Source organism: Salvelinus fontinalis, chromosome 36, assembly GCF_029448725.1.
Source record: "Salvelinus fontinalis isolate EN_2023a chromosome 36, ASM2944872v1, whole genome shotgun sequence".
In the NCBI taxonomy this organism is placed as follows: domain Eukaryota; kingdom Metazoa; phylum Chordata; class Actinopteri; order Salmoniformes; family Salmonidae; genus Salvelinus; species Salvelinus fontinalis.
In genome coordinates, this window is record NC_074700.1 from 20322437 (window position 1) to 20349720 (window position 27284).

Here is a 27284-nt window from a genome sequence, read left to right on the forward strand (position 1 = left end):
CTGATCTGGCGGACTCAATAAACACAAATGCTTCGTTTGTAAATTATGTCTGAGTGTTGGAGTGTGGCTATCAGTACATTTTAAAAACATGAAAATCATGCCTTCTATATAGCCTAATATATGTCTACATTAGAATGAAGAAAAGGAATACTGCCTCAACACCATGCCCCTTCTCCTCTCGTTGGGGGGCGGGTGGCGGTGATGTCATAGCGCCAGGGCTGAGGCTGTGGATTGTGGGAGAATTCGGACAACAGCCATTTTCGGGTAGCGACTGTCATCCTTGGAACACACTTCTCAAACTGTGAGAGAGCGTACCAGTCCCAGACTATCTTTAAAACAACTTCTGAGGATGGATAGAACGATGCCGACTCACAGCAAATAGTGTTCCTGTATTTTGAGCGCTGCTCCGGTTCAAGTTACGGAAGACGACAACATTGACTAGGCTAATTCGTGGCAGGCTCGAATTCATTAGCTAGCCAGCCAGCGATGCTAGCATAATTGGTTACAATGTATTGCTTGGAATTTGCAAGCTTTTAGACCGCAGCGACTTTATACAGCGGGATTAAAGCCAGTGGTGTTTTGTGGGCTATTTTTATAGTGCAGCAGGCCGAGTAACGTGTCATCAGGATTTAACCGGCGGGCGGACTGGGGAGAGAGAAGGTAAATAACGTAATGTTTATCGTGGTGCAAAGACTCCCTTTTGTTAAGTTACCTGACTACATTTAACAATTTGCTTAGCTGTAGAAAACGTATAATTAAAAAAACTGTGATATTATACCGTCAATCTTTATATAAGCGCAGGTTTATATCGGTAACGTTATCTCCTCAGCCTTGCTGTTGTCATTGCCGTTATCATTGTCGTTCAGGAGCGTCGCCCACTTTTACAAAAAGGGATGGAAGTGGAGCATCACAACAGTCGGCCGTGCTTTGTTTGAGCTCGAGGTAGCCGGGGGCAGCGCACTTGTCTTGGGGGAAATAGAACCGTTTCGATTAAGGTAACGTGTGGATTGGGAGTCAATACGAGGTTTTTCAGTATATTTTTAACAGTATATGAATTGTATTGGCTTATATTTTGACGTCCATTTGAGAGAGTTAGGTTACTAAATCATACCTGTGCTCCTCTCCCAGACCAGGCTCGTGATATCACCAACGTTCTATCTACTATGTTGCCAATCGAGCTCGCCTTGGTTCGCTACATTGTTTCGACGAGTCATCGCTTATTTTAAGTGTTTGGGAAATTGTTATGGTCCTCATTGAATTAGCATAGATACTTTGTACTGTCCTCTCACGACCGCATCCATTGCAGAAAGCCCTTGCAGTAGCATATTTCGTTCTGGGCCTCAAACCTACCTCTATGCTTACAAACATGTCGGAGTGTTTTTTTGTAGGACACGAGCCTGTGTGTGACATATAGGCCTATCATTCTTTGCATGATATAGGCCAATATCTTATAATAGATTAGGTCTCTCAAAATACTGAATGTATTTTATTTCCTTGTAATGCTCTGCTCTATTGATCTCCTTCATTGATCCTCTCTCTCATTTGTTGTCATCCTGTGAGAGGGGCGATTCCGAAAGTGTGTTGGTCCATATACTAGGCTACTATTGACAGTAAGATGGCTCGACAACAAGAGTTGCAAATTGCCAAACGTTCCATACAGCGTTTAAAAGATGTGTTAGTTGTGGCAATCGGATGGGAAATTACGGGATCGCTCATATTGGTGCATTGCAGTCAATGGATTAGGGAGGAGGGAGGTGATTGTGTGGGCGAGGGCCTCTTGGCGGCGCGAGAGGAGAACAGGTGCGCGTCTACAGTGGAGGAGAAGTCGCGGAGTCGCGCATTTCTGCTCGGTCCAGCTATAAATCCGCGACGATGCGTGTCTTTAATTTCCATGATTCCATTTAGTCAATTCTGTTCTGTCGCGATATAGATTGACTATAAGGGCAGTGCCACGCAAACTATGTATAGAATAGCTTTGTAACTGAAATGCTTACAGCTCATTCATTGATTTATTCAAGCTCAAAAGAGTCGAGTCCCATTGGAACAGAGGAATGAGCTGTGGCATGATTGGTTGTTGGTAACAGACTGAACAGTTATGTGTGAACAAAATCTCTCGGAGGGATTTTGTTCCTCTAATGTTCATCCTTGAAATAATCTCATAATCGGACATAATTTTTTTTCTGAGTCTTGTAATATGATTAGATGGCTTTTCCTCTAACTAACCTTGATTCTAAGAGCTTTGAACAAGAATATGCTAACTCAAAACTAATCTCTCTCCCCTCCAGTGTGTGAACTCAGGTTATGTCCACCATGGTGTACCCACGCAGCGAGGAGGCCCTGGAGCGCCTGACCCAGGATGAGATCGTGCTCAACACAAAGACTGTGATGCAGGGCTTGGAGACACTCAGAGGGGAGCATGCCCAGCTCCTCACGTCCCTGCTGGACTGCACCCAGCCACCTGCTGCCCAGGAGAAGTCAGGCCTGCTGCGGAAGAGCTTGGAGGCCATAGAATTAGGCCTGGGAGAGGCACAGGTAGGAGAGAGATGTGGGGGAAAGAAGGGGTTGAGGGATTCAGTGAGGGGGGGGAGAAGAAAGAGAATTGGGAGAAAGGAGAGGGGTTGATTGGAAGATGCTTACTACTCCGGTTTAGGGGATTTATTTAGAATAATGTCTTCTATAGAAAGAGCGGACGTTGAATTATAGATAATATGGGAGTTGTTTTTCCTGTAGGAAGGTGCCAGTGGGAATCTGTCTGAGACACTGATGGACTGATATAACATGAAATGCGTAAAAGAACGTCCCAAAAGACATTCAAAGCTTTCCCTCCGACTCAATTCACTCCTTCACATCCCCACCTTATTTTGAATAGAGTAGAATAGAACAATATATTAATGTCCTCCAAAGAGGACGTTCTTTGCACTGGTCTCAGAATAGGTTACAACAAGGCAGTCAGTCATGTGAGGTAGCCTAGTGGTTAGATCGTTGGACTAGTAACCGGAAGGTTGCTCTTCGAATGCCCGAGCCGACAAGGTGAAAAATCTGTCTGTGCTCTTGAGCAGGGCACTTACCCTAATCGCTTCAGTCTCCATTGATAATAGGATATGCAACAAAAAAAACTTTTCCAATTATACCATCTATTAATACACACTTGTACATATTTTACACACTTGTGTAAAATAGAACAGAAATAAACACCCACTAAATAAATATTATACACAAGCATCCCCAGACTACCACTACCCCCCCTTTGAAACCAAAACATTATCAAAGCTTTCCTGTATATAATCCATCCCCCCTATTTGCCAGGTTGTCATTTAAAATGAGTTGGCTTCTAATTGACCTGCCTCGATAAATAAAGGTTAAATAGATCAAGCAAAGTCCCTCTCTTCAGGTGATCATCACCCCAAGGCTAGCCGCTTACTCTTTAGAAACTAAAACATTCTCAAAGCTTTCTCTCTTCCTTCAATTAACCCTCTTGAATCAATTTCGGTGGCCCTGCGGAAATCGAATTAGCATAATATAGATCCCCATAAATATCTGTCTAAGCTAGAGATATCTTTTTTTGTTGTTGCATGGGCTGTGTCTCAATCGTCGATATCGGCCTTCCGCATCTGCGGTGAAAGGTAGCAGAGCTACAGCGGTGTTTGTCAGACCATGAGATATGTCTGTATGACTATTTTTTGGGGGATACCTAAATGGGTCCTTATAAGAATTCCATAACTTAGTAGAACCCCCCTGGCTTAGACTCTAGAGGGTTAACCCCTCCTTCCATCCCTCCCTCCCTCTCCCCAGGTGATCATTGCCCTGTCGGGTCACCTGAGTGCTGTGGAGTCAGAGAAACAGAAGCTAAGAGCCCAGGTCAGACGACTGTGTCAGGAGAACCAGTGGTTAAGAGATGAGCTGGCAGGAACACAGGTACGTGTACAGCATATCACTACATACTGCTTGCACTGGTAATTCACTCTACTATCAATGGTTTTCAGATGTGTCTAGACCCAAAGTGATTAAAACGTTTTGAGTCCATGTCCCAGCGTACACCGTCAATGGTGTGGGCTCATCTCGTCAATTTAGATTTTGGAGTATGCTATCATTTTAAACCCTTCCAAAGCAAAACATTTGTCGAGCTTCACCTCCCTCACACTCCTATCCCCTCTCTTCCCCCCTTTTCCCCTCTCTTCCCCTCTCCTCTTCTCCCCCCAGCACAAGCTGCAGCGTAGTGAGCAGAGTGTTGCCCAGCTGGAGGAGGAGAAGAAGCACCTAGAGTTCATGAACCAGATCAAGAAGTTTGACGACGACGTGTCACAGTCTGAGGAGAAGGCTGCAGGGGAGACGTCTAAAGACAGCCTGGACGACCTGTTCCCCAACGATGACGACCAGGGACAGGGTATGATGATGATTGAGTGTTTTGATTGATTAATTGATAAAGAAGAGGACAATATAGGGGAATCCCACAAGTCTAAATGATTAACCTCACTAGGGCATGTGGGACGCTAGCGTCCCACCTCGTCAACAGCCAGTGAAACTGCAGGGCGCTATATTCAAAACAACAGAAATCCCATAAATAAAATTCCTCAAACATACAAATATTTTACACCATTTTAAAGATACACTTGTTGTAAATCCAGCCACAGTGTCCGATTTCAAAAAGGCTTTACGACGAAAGCACACCAAACGATTATGTTAGGTCAGAGCCAAGTCACAGAAAAACACAGAAAGCAAAAATTCACAAAAAGCAAAAATAGAGATAAAATGAATCACTAACGCTTGATGATCTTCATCAGATGACACTCATAGGAATTCATGTTACACAATACATGTATGTTTTGTTCGGTAAAGTTCATATTTATATCCAAAAATCTCAGTTTACATTGGCGCGTTATGTTCAGTAATGTTTTGCCTCCAAAACATCCAGTGATTTTGCAGAGAGCCACATCAATTTACAGAAATACTCATAATAAACATTGCTAAAAGATACAACTGTTATGCATGGAATTTTAGATCCACTTCTCCTTAATGCAACCGCTGTGTCAGATTCTTTTTTAACTTTACGGAAAAAGCACACCATGCAATAATCTGAGTACAGCGCTCCGACACAAAACCAAGCCATTTTTTATTTATTTTTATTTCACCTTTATTTAACCAGGTAGGCTAGTTGAGAACAAGTTCTCATTTGCAACTGCGACCTGGCCAAGATAAAGCATAGCAGTGTGAACAGACAACAACACAGAGTTACACATGGAGTAAACAATAAACAAGTCAATAACATGGTAGGAAAAAGAGAATCTATATACAATGTGTGCAAAAGGCATGAGGTAGGCAATAAATCGAATAATTACAATTTAGCAGATTAACACTGGAGTGATAAATCATCAGATGATCATGTGCAAGAAGAGATACTGGTGTGCAAAAGAGCAGAAAAGTAAATAAATAAAAGCAGTATGGGGGTGAGGTAGGTAAATTGGGTGGGTAGTTTACAGATGGACTATGTACAGCTGCAGCGATCGGTTAGCTGCTCGGATAGCAGATTTTTAAAGTTGTTGAGGGAGATAAGTCTCCAACTTCAGAGATTTTTGCAATTCGTTCCAGTCGCAGGCAGCAGACAACTGGAAGGAAAGGCGTCCAAATGAGGTTTTGGCTTTAGGGATGATCAGTGAGATACACCTGCTGGAGCGCGTGCTACGGGTGGGTGTAGCCATCGTGACCAGTGAACTGAGATAAGGCAGCACTTTACCTACCATAGCCTTGTAGATGACCTGGAGCCAGTGGGTCTGACGACGAACATGTAGCGAGGGCCAGCCGACTAGGGCATACAGGTCGCAGTGGTGGGTCGTATAAGGTGCTTTAGTAACAAAACGGATGGCACTGTGATAAACTGCATCCAGTTTGCTGAGTAGAGTATTGGAAGCTATTTTGTAGATGACATCGCTGAAGTCGAGGATCGGTAGGATAGTCAGTTTTACTAGGGTAAGTTTGGCGGCGTGAGTGAAGGAGGCTTTGTTCCGGAATAGAAAGCCGACTCTAGATTTGATTTTGGATTGGAGATGTTTGATATGAGTCTGGAAGGAGAGTTTGCAGTCTAGCCAGACACCTAGGTACTTATAGATGTCCACATATTCTAGTTCGGAACCGTCCAGGGTGGTGATGCTAGTCGGGCGTGCGGGTGCAGGCAGCGAACGGTTGAGCTGCCATACAGATATCCGCCATGTTGTAGAGTCAACAGAAATCAGAAATAGCATTATAAATATTCACTTACCTTTGATCTTCATCAGAATGCACTCCCAGGAATCCCAGTTCCACAAATGTTTGTTTTTTTCGATAAAGTCTATAATTTATGTCCAAATACCTCCTTTTTGTTTGTTCGTTTAGTACACAATCCAAATTCACGATGCGCAGGCATGTCCAGGCGAAAGTTCAGTCAAAGTCTTATTACAGTTCGTAGAAACATGTCAAACGAAGTATAGAATCAATCTTTAGGATGTTTTTATCATAAATCTTCAATGTTCCAACCGGAGAATTCCTTTGTCTGTAGAAATGCAATGGAGCGCTAGCTAACTCTCACGTGAACGTGCGTGGTCAGCTCATGCCACTCTGGCAGACCTCTAACTCATTCAGCTCCCATTCCCCCATCCTTCACAGTAGAAGCATCAAACAAGGTTCTAAATACTGTTGACATCTAGTGGAAGCCTTAGGAAGTGCAATATGACCCCATAGACACTGTATATTCGATAGGCAATGACTTGAAAAACTACAAACCTCAGATTTCCCACTTCCTGGTTGGATTTTTTTCTCAGGTTTTTGCCTGCCATATGAGTTCTGTTATACTCACAGACATCATTCAAACAGTTTAGAAACTTCAGAGTGTTTTATATCCAAGTCTACTAATTATATGCATATTCTAGCTTTTATGGCTGAGTAGCAGGCAGTTTCATTTGGGCACGCTTTTCATCCAAAATTCCGAATGCTGCCCCCTACCCTATTGAAGTCAACATCGTTTAAAGAAAATCTTAATATGTTTACTATGTGTCCAACCTAGAGACTGTAGTCAACACCTGTAGGAGAGAAATAGAGAACCCAACCCTGTGACATCATCAGCTGTAGCAGAGCACTAACGTTGATAATGTCACAGGTTTTCATTCCCAAATGCCGATTGACAAATTGAATAAAGTCCAGTTGGAGCAATGTAACAAGAATGAGACTTCCAGCTCTCCCTCTAACGTTTCCCCTCCCCCCTCCTTCTCCGCTGTGTTTCCCCTCCAGCCCAGCCCAGCGGAGAGGTGGCGGCCCAGCAGGGTGGCTATGAGATCCCGGCCCGCCTGAGGACCCTCCACAACCTGGTGATCCAGTACGCCTCCCAGGGGAGGTACGAGGTGGCCGTGCCCCTCTGCAAACAGGCCCTGGAGGACCTGGAGAAGACCTCCGGACACGACCACCCTGACGTGGCCACCATGCTCAACATCCTGGCCCTGGTCTACAGGTGTGTGTGTGTGCGTAGGATGGATGGATGTGTGGATAGTTTTAGATACTTGCTCAGATGAATAGCTGGCTGAAGACTTATGATTAATTACAGGTAGCACATGTATTCATCTTTTAACATGATGTGCTGTTTTGTTCCAGGGACCAGAACAAGTACAAAGAGGCAGCCCACCTGCTGAACGATGCCCTGGCCATCAGAGAGAAGACCCTGGGGAAGGACCACCCTGCGGTAGCCGCCACTCTCAACAACCTGGCTGTGCTCTACGGGAAGAGGGGAAAGTACAAGGAGGCTGAGCCCCTCTGTAAGAGAGCCCTGGAGATCAGAGAGAAGGTATGGATCATTAGAGTTCTTCCTGGTTAGGTCATGTGGTCAGATAAATTCATAGCCCATGATAACTCACAAGTGAAACCATACGTATGACTTGTCCTTTCCTGTAGGTAAAGTATTTAAATGGTTGTGTGTTCAGGTCCTGGGGAAGTACCACCCTGATGTGGCCAAGCAGCTGAACAACCTGGCCCTGCTGTGTCAGAACCAGGGAAAGTACGAGGAGGTGGAATATTATTACAGACAAGCCCTGGAGATCTACCAGTCCAAACTGGGGGCTGATGACCCCAACGTAGCCAAGACCAAGAACAACCTGGTGAGGAGGGAGGGAGGGAGAGGGGGGCTAGACATTGTAGTAGAGGGTTGAAGAGCTACATTTACAGTAATGAATTCCCCCTGAGAGATTTAATCAAGTTTATTCAAGTTGAACAGACTGTTTTTTTGCGATCTTGGTATTGTTACATTTATTGGCTTGTGTATTGAATTGAGTTGTATTTTCACATCAAACCATTTGAGGTTTCATCTCATCTCTCTAGGCTACATGCTACCTCAAACAGGGGAAGTTCAAGGATGCTGAGTCCCTGTACAAAGAGATCCTAACCAGAGCACATGAGAAGGAGTTTGGATCAGTCAACAGTGAGTCTCCTACGACCAGCAGTCTTACAGTGGACATTAACACAACACTCACTGACAAACTAGGGCTGCGTCCTAAATTCCCTACCTTACCTTCATAATATATGGTATATGTGTGGTATACGGTTCATAACATATGGTATATGTGTGGTATACGGTTCATAACATATGGTATACGGTTCATAACGTACGGTGTATGTGTGGTATACAGTTCATAACGTATGGTATACGGTTCATAACATATGGTATACGGTTCATAACGTACGGTGTATGTGTGGTATACAGTTCATAACGTATGGTATACGGTTCATAACATATGGTATACGGTTCATAACGTACGGTATATGTGTGGTATACAGTTCATAACGTATGGTATACGGTTCATAACATATGGTATACGGTTCATAACGTACGGTATATGTGGTATACGGTTCATAACGTATGGTATACGGTTCATAACATGGTATACGGTTCATAACATGGTATATGTGTGGTATACGGTTCATAACATATGGTATACGTGTGGTATACGGTTCATAACATATGGTATATGTGTGGTATACAGTTCATAATATATGGTATACGTGTGGTATACGGTTCATAATATATGGTATACAGTTTATAACATATGGTATATGTGTGGTATACGGTTCATAACATATGGTATACGGTTCATAACATATGGTTTACGGTTCATAACATATGGTATACGGTTCATAACATATGGTATATGTGTGGTATACTGTTCATAACGTATGGTATATGGTTCATAACATATGGTATACGTGTTGTATACAGTTCATAACATATGGTATACGGTTCATAACATATGGTATACGGTTCATAACATATGGTATACGGTTCATAACATATGGTATACGGTTCATAACATATGGTATACGGTTCATAACATATGGTATAAGGTTCATAACATATGGAATACGTGTGGTATACAGTTCATAACATATGGTATATGTGTGATATACGGTTCATAACATATGGTATATGTGTGGTATACGGTTCATAAAGTATGGTATACAGTTCATAACATATGGTATATGTGTGGTATACGGTTCATAACGTATGGTATACGGTTCATAACATATGGTATACGTGTGGTATACTGTTCATACCGTATGGTATATGGTTCATAACATATGGAATACGTGTGGTATACTGTTCATACCGTATGGTATATGGTTCATAACATATGGTATACGTGTGGTATACTGTTCATACCGTATGGTATATGGTTCATAACATATGGAATACGTGTGGTATACGGTTCATAACATATGGTATAAGGTTCATAACATATGGTATAAGGTTCATAACATATGGTATAAGGTTCATAACATATGGTATAAGGTTCATAACATATGGTATAAGGTTCATAACATATGGTATAAGGTTCATAACATATGGTATACGTGTGGTATACTGTTCATACCGTATGGTATATGGTTCATAACATATGGTATACGTGTGGTAAACTGTTCATAAAGTATGATATATGGTTCTGGTCCGTGAAACAAAATATATGAATATACAAATAAAATTGTGCCACTCATCCCCTCCTCTCTTCATCCTCTTCTCTTGCAGATGACAACAAGCCAATCTGGATGCATGCGGAGGAGAGAGAGGAGAGCAAGGTAGCTGCAGTATGACTGATCTGAACTATGGTCCTACCTGTTAATGGCAGCTTATGAACTCTGATGGATGTGTAGACCAATAGGACTGAGATAAAGATGGAGAATATTCATGTATTAATAATAGAGGAGGCTTTATAATAAGGTTATAATTAATGTCTACTGCTGCTAACTGCCCCTCTATTCTCCCGGCCTTTCCGCTCTCTCTTATCTCTTTCTCTCTTGCTCCCACTCTCTCTCTCAGGGGAAGAGGAAGGAAGCTAGTCCCTGTGTAGAGTATGGGAGCTGGTACAAGGCCTGCAAAGTTGACAGGTGAGGCTTAGTATTAAACTTAATTTGAGTGGGAGATAAATACACAGAACTCAGTGTTTTAAATTATATTAACATTGTGGTTTAATGATGACATGATGTTGACATGTACTTAATTCCTGTCAGTCCTACTGTCAATACCACCCTGAAGAGCCTGGGGGCGCTGTACCGCAGGCAGGGTAAATTACAGGCAGCTGAGACACTGGAGGAGTGTTCTACCAAGACACGCAAGCAGGTACTGGTAATGCACTATCGGGTACTGGTAATACACTATCGGGTACTGGTAATACACTATCGGGTACTGGTAATACACTATCGGGTACTGGTAATGCACTATCGGGTACTGGTAATGCACTATCGGGTACTGGTAATGCACTATCGGGTACTGGTAATGCACTATCGGGTACTGGTAATACACTATCGGGTACTGGTAATACACTATCGGGTACTGGTAATACACTATCGGGTACTGGTAATACACTATCGGGTACTGGTAATACACTATCGGGTACTGGTAATACACTATCGGGTACTGGTAATACACTATCGGGTACTGGTAATACACTATCGGGTACTGGTAATACACTATCACTATCGGGTACTGGTAATACACTATCACTATCGGGTACTGGTAATACACTATCACTATCGGGTACTGGTAATACACTATCACTATCGGGTACTGGTAATACACTATCACTATCGGGTACTGGTAATACACTATCACTGTCGGGTACTGGTAATACACTATCACTGTCGGGTACTGGTAATACACTATCACTATCGGGTACTGGTAATACACTATCACTATCGGGTACTGGTAATACACTATCACTATCGGGTACTGGTAATTCACTATCACTATCAGGTACTGGTAATTCACTATCAGGTACTAGTAATACACTATCACTATCAGGTACTAGTAATACACTACCACTTATCAGGTACTAGTAATACACTATCAGGTACTGGTAATACATTGTCAGGTACTAGTAATACACTATCACTATCAGGTACTAGCAATTCATTGTCAGGTACACAATTCGGTACGAGTAATACGCGATCGGGTACTAGTAATACGCGATCGGGTACTGGTAATACGCGATCGGGTACTGGTAATACGCGATCGGGTACTGGTAATACGCGATCGGGTACTGGTAATACGCGATCGGGTACTGGTAATGCGCGACCGGGTACTGGTAATGCGCGACCGGGTACTGGTAATGCGCGACCGGGTACTGGTAATGCACGACCGGGTACTGGTAATGCACGATCGGGTACTAATAATTCACTGTCACTATCAGGCACTAGTAATTCCCTGTCACTATCAGGCACTAGTAATTCCCTGTCACTATCAGGCACTAGTAGTTCCCTGTCACTATCAGGCACTAGTAGTTCCCTGTCACTATCAGGCACTAGTAGTTCCCTGTCACTATCAGGCACTAGTAGTTCCCTGTCACTATCAGGCACTAGTAGTTCCCTGTCACTATCAGGCACTAGTAGTTCCCTGTCACTATCAGGCACAAGTAGTTCCCTGTCACTATCAGGCACTAGTAGTTCCCTGTCACTATCAGGCACTAGTAGTTCCCTGTCACTATCAGGCACTAGTAGTTCCCTGTCACTATCAGGCACTAGTAGTTCCCTGTCACTATCAGGCACTAGTAGTTCCCTGTCACTATCAGGCACTAGTAGTTCCCTGTCACTATCAGGCACTAGTAGTTCCCTGTCACTATCAGGCACTAGTAGTTCCCTGTCACTATCAGGCACTAGTAGTTCCCTGTCACTATCAGGCACTAGTAGTTCCCTGTCACTATCAGGCACTAGTAGTTCCCTGTCACTATCAGGCACTAGTAGTTCCCTGTCACTATCAGGCACTAGTAGTTCCCTGTCACTATCAGGCACTAGTAGTTCCCTGTCACTATCATGTACAGGTAATATACTGTCACTATCGGGTACAGGTAATATACTGTCACTATCGGGTACAGGTAATATACTGTCACTATCGGGTACAGGTAATATACTGACACTATCGGGTACTAGTCATTCACTGACACTATCGGGTACTAGTCATTCACTGACACTATCGGGTACTAGTCATTCACTGACACTATCGGGTACTAGTCATTCACTGACACTATCGGGTACTAGTCATTCACTGACACTATCGGGTACCAGTCATTCACTGACACTATCGGGTACCAGTCATTCACTGACACTATCGGGTACCAGTCATTCACTGACACTATCGGGTACCAGTCATTCACTGACACTATCGGGTACCAGTCATTCACTGACACTATCGGGTACCAGTCATTCACTGACACTATCGGGTACCAGTCATTCACTGACACTATCGGGTACCAGTCATTCACTGACACTATCGGGTACCAGTCATTCACTGACACTATCGGGTACGAGTCATTCACTGACACTATCGGGTACCAGTCATTCACTGACACTATCGGGTACCAGTCATTCACTGACACTATCGGGTACCAGTCATTCACTGACACTATCGGGTACCAGTCATTCACTGACACTATCGGGTACCAGTCATTCACTGACACTATCGGGTACCAGTCATTCACTGACACTATCGGGTACCAGTCATTCACTGACACTATCGGGTACCAGTCATTCACTGACACTATCGGGTACCAGTCATTCACTGACACTATCGGGTACCAGTCATTCACTGACACTATCGGGTACCAGTCATTCACTGACACTATCGGGTACCAGTCATTCACTGACACTATCGGGTACCAGTCATTCACTGACACTATCGGGTACCAGTCATTCACTGACACTATCGGGTACCAGTCATTCACTGACACTATCGGGTACCAGTCATTCACTGACACTATCGGGTACCAGTCATTCACTGACACTATCGGGTACCAGTCATTCACTGACACTATCGGGTACCAGTCATTCACTGACACTATCGGGTACCTGTCATTCACTGACACTATCGGGTACCTGTCATTCACTGACACTATCGGGTACCTGTCATTCACTGACACTATCGGGTACCTGTCATTCACTGACACTATCGGGTACCTGTCATTCACTGACACTATCGGGTACCTGTCATTCACTGACACTATCGGGTACCTGTCATTCACTGACACTATCGGGTACCTGTCATTCACTGACACTATCGGGTACCTGTCATTCACTGACACTATCGGGTACCTGTCATTCACTGACACTATCGGGTACCTGTCATTCACTGACACTATCGGGTACCTGTCATTCACTGACACTATCGGGTACCTGTCATTCACTGACACTATCGGGTACCTGTCATTCACTGACACTATCGGGTACCTGTCATTCACTGACACTATCGGGTACCTGTCATTCACTGACACTATCGGGTACCTGTCATTCACTGACACTATCGGGTACCTGTCATTCACTGACACTATCGGGTACCTGTCATTCACTGACACTATCGGGTACCTGTCATTCACTGACACTATCGGGTACCTGTCATTCACTGACACTATCGGGTACCTGTCATTCACTGACACTATCGGGTACCTGTCATTCACTGACACTATCGGGTACCTGTCATTCACTGACACTATCGGGTACCTGTCATTCACTGACACTATCGGGTACCTGTCATTCACTGACACTATCGGGTACCTGTCATTCACTGACACTATCGGGTACCTGTCATTCACTGACACTATCGGGTACCTGTCATTCACTGACACTATCGGGTACCTGTCATTCACTGACACTATCGGGTACCTGTCATTCACTGACACTATCGGGTACCTGTCATTCACTGACACTATCGGGTACCTGTCATTCACTGACACTATCGGGTACCTGTCATTCACTGACACTATCGGGTACCTGTCATTCACTGACACTATCGGGTACCTGTCATTCACTGACACTATCGGGTACCTGTCATTCACTGACACTATCGGGTACCTGTCATTCACTGACACTATCGGGTACCTGTCATTCACTGACACTATCGGGTACCTGTCATTCACTGACACTATCGGGTACCTGTCATTCACTGACACTATCGGGTACCTGTCATTCACTGACACTATCGGGTACCTGTCATTCACTGACACTATCGGGTACCTGTCATTCACTGACACTATCGGGTACCTGTCATTCACTGACACTATCGGGTACCTGTCATTCACTGACACTATCGGGTACCTGTCATTCACTGACACTATCGGGTACCTGTCATTCACTGACACTATCGGGTACCTGTCATTCACTGACACTATCGGGTACCTGTCATTCACTGACACTATCGGGTACCTGTCATTCACTGACACTATCGGGTACCTGTCATTCACTGACACTATCGGGTACCTGTCATTCACTGACACTATCGGGTACCTGTCATTCACTGACACTATCGGGTACCTGTCATTCACTGACACTATCGGGTACCTGTCATTCACTGACACTATCGGGTACCTGTCATTCACTGACACTATCGGGTACCTGTCATTCACTGACACTATCGGGTACCTGTCATTCACTGACACTATCGGGTACCTGTCATTCACTGACACTATCGGGTACCTGTCATTCACTGACACTATCGGGTACCTGTCATTCACTGACACTATCGGGTACCTGTCATTCACTGACACTATCGGGTACCTGTCATTCACTGACACTATCGGGTACCTGTCATTCACTGACACTATCGGGTACCTGTCATTCACTGACACTATCGGGTACCTGTCATTCACTGACACTATCGGGTACCTGTCATTCACTGACACTATCGGGTACCTGTCATTCACTGACACTATCGGGTACCTGTCATTCACTGACACTATCGGGTACCTGTCATTCACTGACACTATCGGGTACCTGTCATTCACTGACACTATCGGGTACCTGTCATTCACTGACACTATCGGGTACCTGTCATTCACTGACACTATCGGGTACCTGTCATTCACTGACACTATCGGGTACCTGTCATTCACTGACACTATCGGGTACCTGTCATTCACTGACACTATCGGGTACCTGTCATTCACTGACACTATCGGGTACCTGTCATTCACTGACACTATCGGGTACCTGTCATTCACTGACACTATCGGGTACCTGTCATTCACTGACACTATCGGGTACCTGTCATTCACTGACACTATCGGGTACCTGTCATTCACTGACACTATCGGGTACCTGTCATTCACTGACACTATCGGGTACCTGTCATTCACTGACACTATCGGGTACCTGTCATTCACTGACACTATCGGGTACCTGTCATTCACTGACACTATCGGGTACCTGTCATTCACTGACACTATCGGGTACCTGTCATTCACTGACACTATCGGGTACCTGTCATTCACTGACACTATCGGGTACCTGTCATTCACTGACACTATCGGGTACCTGTCATTCACTGACACTATCGGGTACCTGTCATTCACTGACACTATCGGGTACCTGTCATTCACTGACACTATCGGGTACCTGTCATTCACTGACACTATCGGGTACCTGTCATTCACTGACACTATCGGGTACCTGTCATTCACTGACACTATCGGGTACCTGTCATTCACTGACACTATCGGGTACCTGTCATTCACTGACACTATCGGGTACCTGTCATTCACTGACACTATCGGGTACCTGTCATTCACTGACACTATCGGGTACCTGTCATTCACTGACACTATCGGGTACCTGTCATTCACTGACACTATCGGGTACCTGTCATTCACTGACACTATCGGGTACCTGTCATTCACTGACACTATCGGGTACCTGTCATTCACTGACACTATCGGGTACCTGTCATTCACTGACACTATCGGGTACCTGTCATTCACTGACACTATCGGGTACCTGTCATTCACTGACACTATCGGGTACCTGTCATTCACTGACACTATCGGGTACCTGTCATTCACTGACACTATCGGGTACCTGTCATTCACTGACACTATCGGGTACCTGTCATTCACTGACACTATCGGGTACCTGTCATTCACTGACACTATCGGGTACCTGTCATTCACTGACACTATCGGGTACCTGTCATTCACTGACACTATCGGGTACCTGTCATTCACTGACACTATCGGGTACCTGTCATTCACTGACACTATCGGGTACCTGTCATTCACTGACACTATCGGGTACCTGTCATTCACTGACACTATCGGGTACCTGTCATTCACTGACACTATCGGGTACCTGTCATTCACTGACACTATCGGGTACTAGTAATACACTATCACTTATCAGGTACTAGTAATACACTATCACTTATCAGGTACTAGCAATTCATTGTCAGGTACACAATTCGGTACGAGTAATACACGATTGTGTACGAGTAATACGCGATTGGGTACTAGTAATACACGATTGTGTACGAGTAATACGCGATTGGGTACGAGTAATACGCGATTGGGTACTAGTCATTCACTGACACTATCGGGTACTAGTCATTCACTGACACTATCGGGTACTAGTCATTCACTGACACTATCGGGTACTAGTCATTCACTGACACTATCGGGTACTAGTCATTCACTGACACTATCGGGTACTAGTCATTCACTGACACTATCGGGTACTAGTCATTCACTGACACTATCGGGTACTAGTCATTCACTGTCACTATCGGGTACTAGTCATTCACTGTCACTATCGGGTACTAGTCATTCACTGTCACTATCGGGTACTAGTCATTCACTGTCACTATCGGGTACTAGTCATTCACTGTCACTATCGGGTACTAGTCATTCACTGTCACTATCGGGTACTAGTCATTCACTGTCACTATCGGGTACTAGTCATTCACTGTCACTATCGGGTACTAGTCATTCACTGTCACTATCGGGTACTAGTCATTCACTGTCACTATCGGGTACTAGTCATTCACTGACACTATCGGGTACTAGTCATTCACTGTCGGGTACTAGTCATTCACTGTCGGGTACTAGTCATTCACTGTCACTATCGGGTACTAGTCATTCACTGTCACTATCGGGTACTAGTCATTCACTGTCACTATCGGGTACTAGTCATTCACTGTCACTATCGGGTACTAGTCATTCACTGTCACTATCGGGTACTAGTCATTCACTGTCACTATCGGGTACTAGTCATTCACTGTCACTATCGGGTACTAGTCATTCACTGTCACTATCGGGTACTAGTCATTCACTGTCACTATCGGGTACTAGTCATTCACTGTCACTATCGGGTACTAGTCATTCACTGACACTATCGGGTACTAGTCATTCACTGTCGGGTACTAGTAATTCACTGTCGGGTACTAGTAATTCACTGTCGGGTACTAGTAATTCACTGTCGGGTACTAGTAATTCACTGTCGGGTACTAGTAATTCACTGTCGGGTACTAGTAATTCACTGTCGGGTACTAGTAATTCACTGTCGGGTACTAGTAATTCACTGTCGGGTACTAGTAATTCACTGTCGGGTACTAGTAATTCACTGTCGGGTACTAGTAATTCACTGTCAGGTACTGGTAATTCAATGTCAATCAGGTACTAGTGAATCACTGTTACTATCAGGTACTAGTCATACACTATCAGGTGCTAGTAGGTCACTGTCACTATCAGGTACTAGTGATACGCTATCAGGTACTAGTGATACGCTATCAGGTACTAGTGATACGCTATCAGGTACTAGTGATACGCTATCGGGTACTAGTGATACGCTATCGGGTACTAGTGATACGCTATCGGGTACTCGTGATACGCTATCGGGTACTCGTGATACGCTATCGGGTACTAGTGATACGCTATCGGGTACTAGTGATACGCTATCGGGTACTAGTGATACGCTATCGGGTACTAGTGATACGCTATCGGGTACTAGTGATACGCTATCGGGTACTAGTGATACGCTATCGGGTACTAGTGATACGCTATCGGGTACTAGTGATACGCTATCGGGTACTAGTGATACGCTATCGGGTACTAGTGATACGCTATCGGGTACTAGTGATACGCTATCGGGTACTAGTGATACGCTATCGGGTACTAGTGATACGCTATCAGGTACTAGTGATACGCTATCAGGTACCAGTGATACGCTATCGCTATCAGATGCTAGTACTACGCTATCAGGTACCAGTGATACGCTATCAGATGCTAGTACTACTCTATCACTATCAGTTACTGCACATTCAGTCAAAAAAGCTTTTACTATGCAATCATTCAAAGAAGAAGGTACAAGCACTGAGACACTGGCAGTGCAATTATCGAAGGCTGTAGTCTAGAGTCTTGAAGCTCTCACATACACTCTGTTCCAACCCTGCTGACATTTAGGATTCATTATCATGTTCCCCCCCCCCCCAGGGTATAGATGCCATTAACCAGAGTAAGGTGGTGGAGCTCCTGAAGGATGGGGCCCCAGGAGGGGGTGAGCGACGGCAGAGCCGGGAGGGTCTCAACGGGCCCCAGCGGGGGGACTGTGAGGGGGACGACGGAGCAGAGTGGAACGGGGTACGAACCTCCTTTGTCTTATTATTGTTGAAAGATGAAGCATTCGTAAGAGTGAACATACAGTCAAATTAGGGCTGGGCTATATATCGAATTCCAATACATGTTTTTAGCAAGAATCAATGTTTTTTGTTCTCGTCTCCTTCGCTCCTTCTGTGCTGTGTGTACTGTGCACTTTCCCACTCACACACAGACACCAAGCCCCTCCCCTACCACTCACAACAAAGAGACTAAATATCACTTCTTTCTCTCTGACAACAAGCAGTTTAAATTCGCAATTTGCATTTGAGGTTTGGTCCGACATAACCGGTCTTCTAGACACACGAAACACATTCAGACATAATTTTACTGTAAAGAGGAGAACTTAACTTTTACTCTACAATACTTTCTTTGTCTCAACTCCCAACTTTTAGAACAACGCAGACCCTACTAAAACGAGAGTATCAATGAACATGATTGTGGAAAATGGGAGCAGCATTTTAGTCTCAGACTGTTATGTGCTAGCTGTCTAGTCTGTGTTTTAGAAATGTCCACAGACTATTATGTGCTAGCTGTCTAGTCTGTGTTTTAGAAATGTGAAATTTGTTTAAGGAATTGCCAACTCATTTTCATTCTGAGAAATAAGCATATTCATATCCAGGTAGACCACTTGATTTCAACAACTAAACAAAATGAACAGGCTATGTTGTTCAAACAGTTGGAGACGGACTGGAGGGTGTATTCATAACAGTTAGACTGTTCTAACTTGTTAGCAAGCAAATAGATCCAAGTTGGCCAGACTTTAAATATAAAGAGTAGCTGGCTACTTACTAGCCAGATTGTTAATGAGACCTGTGTTAATGTTCTATAATACCTGCAACCAGAAGATGGTCATTATTAGTGGATGTGCATGGTTCTGGTTACATTTGTAACAAAAGGGGCATTTTCATAGACTTGAATGCTTGATCAGTGATTTTTTTTTTTTAAAGCAGGTTAAAATAATGTAATTATTAGTGGGTCTTATAGTTTAAGACTTTTATTTAGCTTAGGTATAATTTTACAAGCCCTGAATTCATAAAATTATTCCAAACTGTTTGAAATGCAGTGTATATACCTATAATTGTGCAACAAATTGATTTAGTGAAAAAAATATTTGAGATATATATTGTGAATCGCCCGTAAGTTTGAAGAAATTAAGTGTTGTTTTTTACTAGCAACAGTGAAAAATTGCTATGTAGCTTAAATCTTGTGTGATGTTTGTTGTGCCTGATAAAGACATTGATATACAGTACTGTGCAAAAGTTTTAGACAGGTGTGAAAAAATGCTCTAAAGTAAGAATGCTTTAAAAAATAGACATGTTAAAATATTATGTTTATCAAGTAACTAAATGCAAAGTGAGTGAACAGAAGAAAAATCTACATCAAATCCATATTTGGTGTGACCACCTTTTGCCTTCAAAACAGCATCAATTCTTGTAGGTACACTTGCACAGTCAGGGATTTTGTAGGCATATAGTCAGGAGTATGATTTAAACAATTATACCAAACAGGTGCTAATGATCATTCAATATGTAGGTTGAAACACAATCATTAACTGAAACAGAAACAGTTGTGTTGGAGGAATAAAACTGGTTGAGAGACAGCCAAACTCGGCTAACAAGGTGAGGTTTCCGAAGACAGTTTACTGTCAAAAGTCATACACCACGGCAAGACTGAGCACAGCAACAAGACCCAAGCTAGTTATACTGCATCAGCAAGGTCTCTCCCAGGCAGAAATTTCAAGGTAGACAGGGGTTTCCTGATGTGCTGTACAAGCTATTTTGAAGAAGCACAAAGAAACGGGCAACGCTGAGGACAGTAGACGCAGTGGTTGGCCAAGGAAACTTACTGCAGCAGATGAAAGACACATCAAGCTTACTTCCCTTCTCAATCGGAAGATGTCCAGCAGTGCCATCAGCTCAGAATTGGCAGAAAACAGTGGGACCCTGGTACACCCATCTACTGTCTGGAGAAGTCTGGTCAGAAGTGGCCTTCATGGAAGACTTGCAGCCCAAAAGCCATACCTCTGACGTGGAAACAAGGTCAATGACTCAACTATGCACGAAAACAGAGGAACTGGGGTGCAGAAAAATGGCAGCAGGTGCTCTGGACTGATGAGTCAAAGATATATTTGGCTGTAGCAGAAGGCAGTTTGTTTGCCGAAGGGCTGGAGAGCGGAACACGAGTGAGTGTCTGAAGGCAACAGTGAAGCATGGGGGAGGTTCCTTGCAAGTTTCGGGCTGCATTTCTGCAAATGGAGTTGGGGATTTGGTCAGAATGAATGGTCTCCTCAATGCTGAGAAGTACAGGCAAATACTTATCCATCATGCAATACCATCAGGGAGGCATCTGATCGGCCCCAAATGTATTCTGTAGCATGCCAACGGCCCCAAACATACAGCGAAAGTCATTATGAACTATCTTCAGCATAAAGAAGATCAAGGAGTCCTGGAAGTGATGGTATGCCTCCCACAGAGCCCTGATCTCAACATCATTGAGTCTGTCTGGGATTACATGAAGAGAGAGAAGCACCTGAGGCTGCTTAAATCCACAGAAGAACTGTGGTTATTTCTCCCAAGATTTTTGGGCCAACCTACCTGTGTGCAAGTGTACCTAAAAGTATGTATGCTGTTTGAAGGCAAATGGTGGTGTCACCAAATATTGATTTGATGTACACTACCGTTCAAATGTCTGGGGTCACTTAGAAATGTCCTAGTTTTTGAAAGAAAAGCTAATTTTTTGTCCATTTTTAAAATAACATCAAATTGATCAGAAATACAGTAGACATTGTTAATGGTGTAAATGACTATTGTAGCTGGAAATGGCTTATTATTTTTATGGAATATCTACATAGGCGTACAGAGGCCCATTAGAAACAGACGCCTCACAAGTCTGGCAGCTTCATTAAATAGTGCCCGCAGAGGCTACTCTGGGATGCTGGCCATCTGGGCAGAGTTGCAAAGAAAAAGCCATATCTCAGACTGGCCAATAAAAAGAAAAGATTGAGATGGGCAAAAGAACACAGACACTGGACAGAGATACTCTGCCTAGAAGGACAGCATTCCAGAGCCGCCTCTTCACTGTTGACGTTGAGGCTGGTGTTTTGTAGGTACTATTTAATGAAGCTGCCAGTTGAGGACTTGTGATGCGTCTGTTTCTCAAACTGATCACTAATGTACTTGTCATCTTCCTCAGTTGTGCACCGGGGCCTCCCACTCCTCTTTCTATTCTGGTTAGAGCCAGTTTGCGCTGTTCTGTGAAGGGAGTAGTACAGATCTTCAGTTTCTTGGCAATTTCTTTCATGGAATAGCCTTAATTTCTCAGAACAAGAATAGTTTCAGAATTTCGGAGGAAAGTTCTTTGTTTCTGGCCATTTTGAGCTTGTAATCGAACCCACAAATGCTGATGCTCCAGATACACAGCTAGTCTAAAGAAGACCAGTTGTATTGCTTCTTTAATCAGAACAACAGTTTTCAGCTGTGCTAACATAATTGCAAAAGGGTTTTCTAATGATCAATTATCCTTTTAAAATGATAAAGTTGGATTAGCTAACACAACGTGCCATTGGAACACAGGAGTGATGGTTGCTGTTAATGGGCCTCTGTACACCTATATAGATGTTCCATTAAAGATCTGCCGTTTCCAGCTAAAATAGGCGTTTACAACATTAACAATGTCTACACTGTATTTCTGATCAATTTGATGTTATTTTAATGGACAATTGTGCTTTTCTTTCAAAACATTTTTGAAAGCATTCTTACTTTTACAGCATTTTTTCACACCTGCCTTAAACTTTTGCACAGTACTGTAAGTAATAAAACGTTTTTGGGAAATAATAAATACATAAAAAATAACTTTTTGTTTTGGAGGTCACTCCTTAATATGCAGTGGTTGTCTTGTTCTCTCAGGAAGGTAACGGTTCGTTGCGTCGGAGCGGCTCCTTTGGGAAGATCCGTGAAGCGCTACGTAGGAGCAGTGAGATGCTGGTGAAGAAACTACAGGGCAGTGGCCCCCAGGAGCCCCGCAACCCAGGGTGAGAGAGACTGTGTATGTCTGCACCCTAGCCCATCACTGCTCATACTGTGTGAATCATTTTTGTGTTTGCCTCAGGGGGTTTGTTCTTTAGTGGGGAGCCGACAAGGCACCTGAGGCACACAGGCAATAAAATGTTTTCTATTGAGGCTAATTGAATCCTTAATGTCTGTCTGTGTGTTCCTCAGTATGAAGAGAGCCAGCTCCCTCAACTTCCTCAACAAGAGTGCAGAAGACCCCTCACAGGTACCTGGTGTTAGCCGTCCATCACTGTCACAAAGCTATTAACCTGTTAGTTACCAGCCAAGGACTGCTGTTATTGAGCTATTAACCTGTTAGTTACCAGCCAAGGACTGCTGTTACTGAGCTATTAACCTGTTAGTTACCAGCCAAGGACTGCTGTCACTGAGCTATTAACCTGTTAGTTACCAGCCAAGGACTGCTGTCACTGAGCTCCTGAGATATACGTCTGAATGAAATTATTTGACTTTCATTAGTGTCAGATGTAGTTAACACTATGTTGTTTGGTGCCTACCCTTTATCAAACATTATAATTATTTTCACCTCTACAGCCTATTTATTCCCTACCTCCCTACTCTTCTACATTTGCACACACTGTACTTCTATTTTTATTTTCTATTGTGTTATTGACTGTACGTTTGTTGATGAAACTTTGTGTTGTTTTTGTCGCACTGCTTTGCTTTATCTTGACCAGGTCACAGTTGTAAATGAGAACGTGTTCTCAACTGGCCCACCTGGTTAAATGAAAGTGAAATAAATAAATAAAAACATCCTTTCTATTTTCTCCCTCCCTCTCTCCAGGACGCCAACACTGGCCTATCAGAATGCAGAGGACTGAGTGCCAGCAATGTGGACTTGTCAAGACGCAGCTCCCTGATTGGTTAAATAGAGACAGGAGGCAGGACTAGGAGGAGAAAGGTCCAATGACGGGACCAGGAGGAGGAAAGCCCAATGAGGAGAGGCAGTTTGCCGCCCAAAGCGATCAAAACACACTTCAGATCCAACATTCACATTCAAGACACATTTTCTAAAGAAACAAGAAAAAGCATTGCAAAAAAAACCTGACTTGACGCTTTTAGTGACTCAGACGTCTCTGTGTCTGCTTCACTGTATACTTCGCTGGCATCTATCAAACAAGTAGAGAAAATCATATTTAAACGGCATGCTGCTTACTAGAAGGTGGAATGTTTGCACTAGACACTCATCATGGTGAGTCTGAGGCATAGCATCATGACAGAATCCATATTGTTATTGCAGTGTGACAAATTTGTATCTTAACCCGCACACTCTCATGCAGACACTCAACCTTAGGTAGGCTAGTTCTATTCTGATTTCTATCTTAGAGAAGTGTAACCGACATCAGTGTGCCGCTAACGGTTTAGCTTCCTCCACCGGCCCTGTCTCCATCCCGGGATCAAACCAGTGATCCTCGTGATCCACGTGACCGCCCTCCATGACAACGTGTGAACACGATTGAGCTATACAAAAGGTACCAGTTGGTTAGCTCCATCGGCAACATTTCAAGCTAGCTGCGGAGCATTATGGTACGTTCTTAACTCTGTTACAGAAGCATCACACTTAGCTCACTAGTGGCGTGATTACTGAAAATGTTAACAACCCATTCAATGGAAATCACAGTGCTAGAGCCATATAAATCATACGTTTTTAAGACGAGGTATGAACTATAGCTGTTAGAAACTTCAGCGAGGTAAAAGACAGATGGTACACAATCTTTTTGGGATGTCAAATAAATCGGGGTATTTAAACATCATCTGGGAGAAAAAAACGGCACTGACCAGTTTAACCTCCTTTTGCCGTCTGAATGGTTATGTATATACAGGTTTAAATTACTGACCAGTTTAACCTCTCCTTTTGCCGTCTGAATGGTTATGTATATACAGGTTTAAGTTACTGACCAGTTTAACGTCTCCTTTCGCCGTCTGAATGGTTATGTATATACAGGTTTAAGTTACTGACCAGTTTAACCTCTCCTTTTGCCGTCTGAATGGTTACGTATATACAGGTTTAAGTTACTGACCAGTTTAATCTCTCCTTTTGCCGTCTGAATGGTTATGTGTATATACAGGTTTAAGTTACTGACCAGTTTAACCTCTCCTTTTGCCGTCTGAATTATTTTTTTATTATTTATTATTATTTTCTATTTCTTTCTTTGTATATAGCGCACAGACAGGTTCTTGTTTGAACTGGTTAGAGGTTAGGAGAACCTCTGAATTGGAGACAGACGCTGGAAGAGGACAGTCAGAAAAGAGTGAAGAGAGAAACAGGGAGAATAGACTATAGAAGAGAAGAGAAACAGGGAATATAGACTATAGAAGAGAGAAACAGGGAATATAGACTATAGAAGAGAGAAACGGGGAGAATATCGGCACTTAATGGGTGTCCTAACTTCTAGTCCAATTTTCACTTAGTCTCCCACTGACATGAAGTGAAAATTTGACAAAATGGAGGTTAGAATTTCCCCCTGAATCTATAGCCTGATCTGGTCAGATATGTTTGTGCTCTAATCAACTACTGTTCCGTTCGTTGCCTTGTCAGACAATTATGAACGTGACAGAAGAGTTGGCTAAAGGTCAAACATATCAGAGACCAGGTTCGTATTCGTTAGGCACTAAACAGAAGAAAACGGACTGAAACAGGGAGGAACTACCTTGATTTTTACAATAAGAAACTCTCGTTTTAATTTTCTGTTGCAAAAACGTTTCGTACGGTGTGCACTAATGAATGGCGAGACCAGGCTAACTTAGTTAATCTCAGACCTGGGGAATATACTGGAAATGCTGACGTGACAAGCAGTACCGGTGTATCTCAGTCAGTGTGCAGCCTGTTAGCAAGGCGCGGTACAAATGCCTGTTTAGCTCCACCACTGAAGTCCCATTTCTCTTACGTGATCCGGTGGTGTTGGTACTGAAAAACACATTATTAGCCTGACTGATGCTGTGGAGGTGAATGTGCTCCTATGTTGAGCGTTGTTTTAGCAAATGCATGGTCACATGTCTACCACAACACAACGTTTCTCCCCCAGTCAAATACTATTAGATCTCTACATAGTTGTAATGCCCTCGTATTAGTTAAGATGGTACAATACAGTGCATCTGTTTCTGTAAGAGGTAAGCATTAGGCATCCCGTATGTACCGTATCATGGTTATCTGTCCTTGGTTGGCCTTCACTGAATAATGAGAGCATGGTACGTCCTTATCTTTTTATGTAAAACAATGATCCTTTATTATAACGTGATGTTGCTTGGAAAGAATCCGATTGGTTGCAGAACTTCTCTGATCTAACCAATGACAGTCCTTCACCAAATGTTCTCATCATTTATGTCTTATAAATGATTGATTGATTGGCTCCAACCTCAAGTGACGATGTGCGGGGTATTGTTGTTGAACTCTGAATGATGATTTGAATGTTGGGTTTTACTTTGATGAGAGGTGGGGAGGGAAGAGGTTAACCGTGTACTGTGTTGGCTCTTTTAAGTGTCTGGTGCGTGATTTAGGAGTCCCAAATTTGATAGCAAGAGACTTGGCCAACAGAATGTATATATCTTCTGAGAAGGAGAGTGGTCCTAATGAGTTTCACCTCCTGATTGTGTTGCTAGTGCAATGTAAGGTGGGGATGGGATGGATTATTGATTTTTACTGGGGAAACGGATGGAACGAAAGTTTAAGTATGTGACAAATGCAGGCTAGAAGGGCTGAGGAGGAGAACACTGATGATGAACGATAACGGGGGAAATAGAAATATGAAGTGCTGTTCGCTGAGAAAAGACAGAGATTCAGTGATTGAAAAGAAAGAGAAAACAGAACATTGGAGAGAGGAATATGGAAAAGTGCTTTAAGTTTCATTGTGGGAAATAATGTACAGAATTGTCGGTCTCTGTCACACTCAACATGTGCAAGCACCCATGTTGTCTAGCTATGTAAAAGTCTGTTGAAACACTGGACTATAGTCTGTAGATGCTGTATTTACACACCAACAAATGTTTCAAAGAACACACCTAAACAGTGCTCCTCCTACAAATGTATACCACATGTTCATGTAGAAGTAAGAACACCCTCCTCACCATCTGTCAATCAGTGTGTCACTATGGAAACTAGAATGTAGCCATGGAGGTAGGAGGGGGGATCTCATTGTTAGTGGCCAACAACCTTGTGTATATTTTATTAAAGGTTCAATAAAGGAAAAACTCCACTTTTCAAACTGATCCTGATCTGTTTGTTTCGTCATTCTTTTAACACAATGAAACAGCTTGATTGAAATGAGTTTTAAATACAGATATTGCATGTGTAACCAGGGGCATCCTG

The 27284-nt window shown here is 43.3% G+C and overlaps 1 protein-coding gene across 2 annotated transcripts; it reads left to right on the forward strand.

Moving 5' to 3' along the window:
• Nucleotides 1-220: 220 nt before the first annotated feature.
• Nucleotides 221-27184, forward strand: LOC129835393 (kinesin light chain 2-like). 2 transcript variants are annotated; one of them, XM_055901032.1, is made up of 15 exons: nt 221-660; nt 2286-2532; nt 3793-3915; nt 4201-4384; nt 7258-7474; nt 7615-7804; nt 7941-8114; nt 8335-8434; nt 10034-10083; nt 10325-10392; nt 10516-10624; nt 18747-18893; nt 22817-22941; nt 23129-23186; nt 23763-27184. In XM_055901032.1, the coding sequence occupies exons 2-15, from the start codon at nt 2302-2304 to the stop codon at nt 23844-23846; spliced, it is 1860 nt and encodes a 619-aa protein (XP_055757007.1). In that variant the 5' UTR covers nt 221-660; nt 2286-2301; the 3' UTR covers nt 23847-27184. The 2 variants fall into 2 exon arrangements, with proteins under 2 accessions (XP_055757007.1, XP_055757008.1); XM_055901033.1 differs by lacking the exon at nt 221-660 and adding an exon at nt 863-995.
• The last annotated feature ends 100 nt before the right edge of the window (nt 27185-27284 follow it).

Excerpts from the sequence above, each read along its gene's own strand:
- LOC129835393 (XM_055901032.1), top strand. The coding sequence starts at position 2,302 with ATGTCCACCATGGTGTACCCACGCAGCGAGGAGGCCCTGGAGCGCCTG. Across the intron at positions 7,475-7,614 it reads ATCCTGGCCCTGGTCTACAG|GGACCAGAACAAGTACAAAG; the intron begins GTGTGTGTGTGT and ends GTTTTGTTCCAG. Across the intron at positions 10,625-18,746 it reads CTACCAAGACACGCAAGCAG|GGTATAGATGCCATTAACCA; the intron begins GTACTGGTAATG and ends CCCCCCCCCCAG.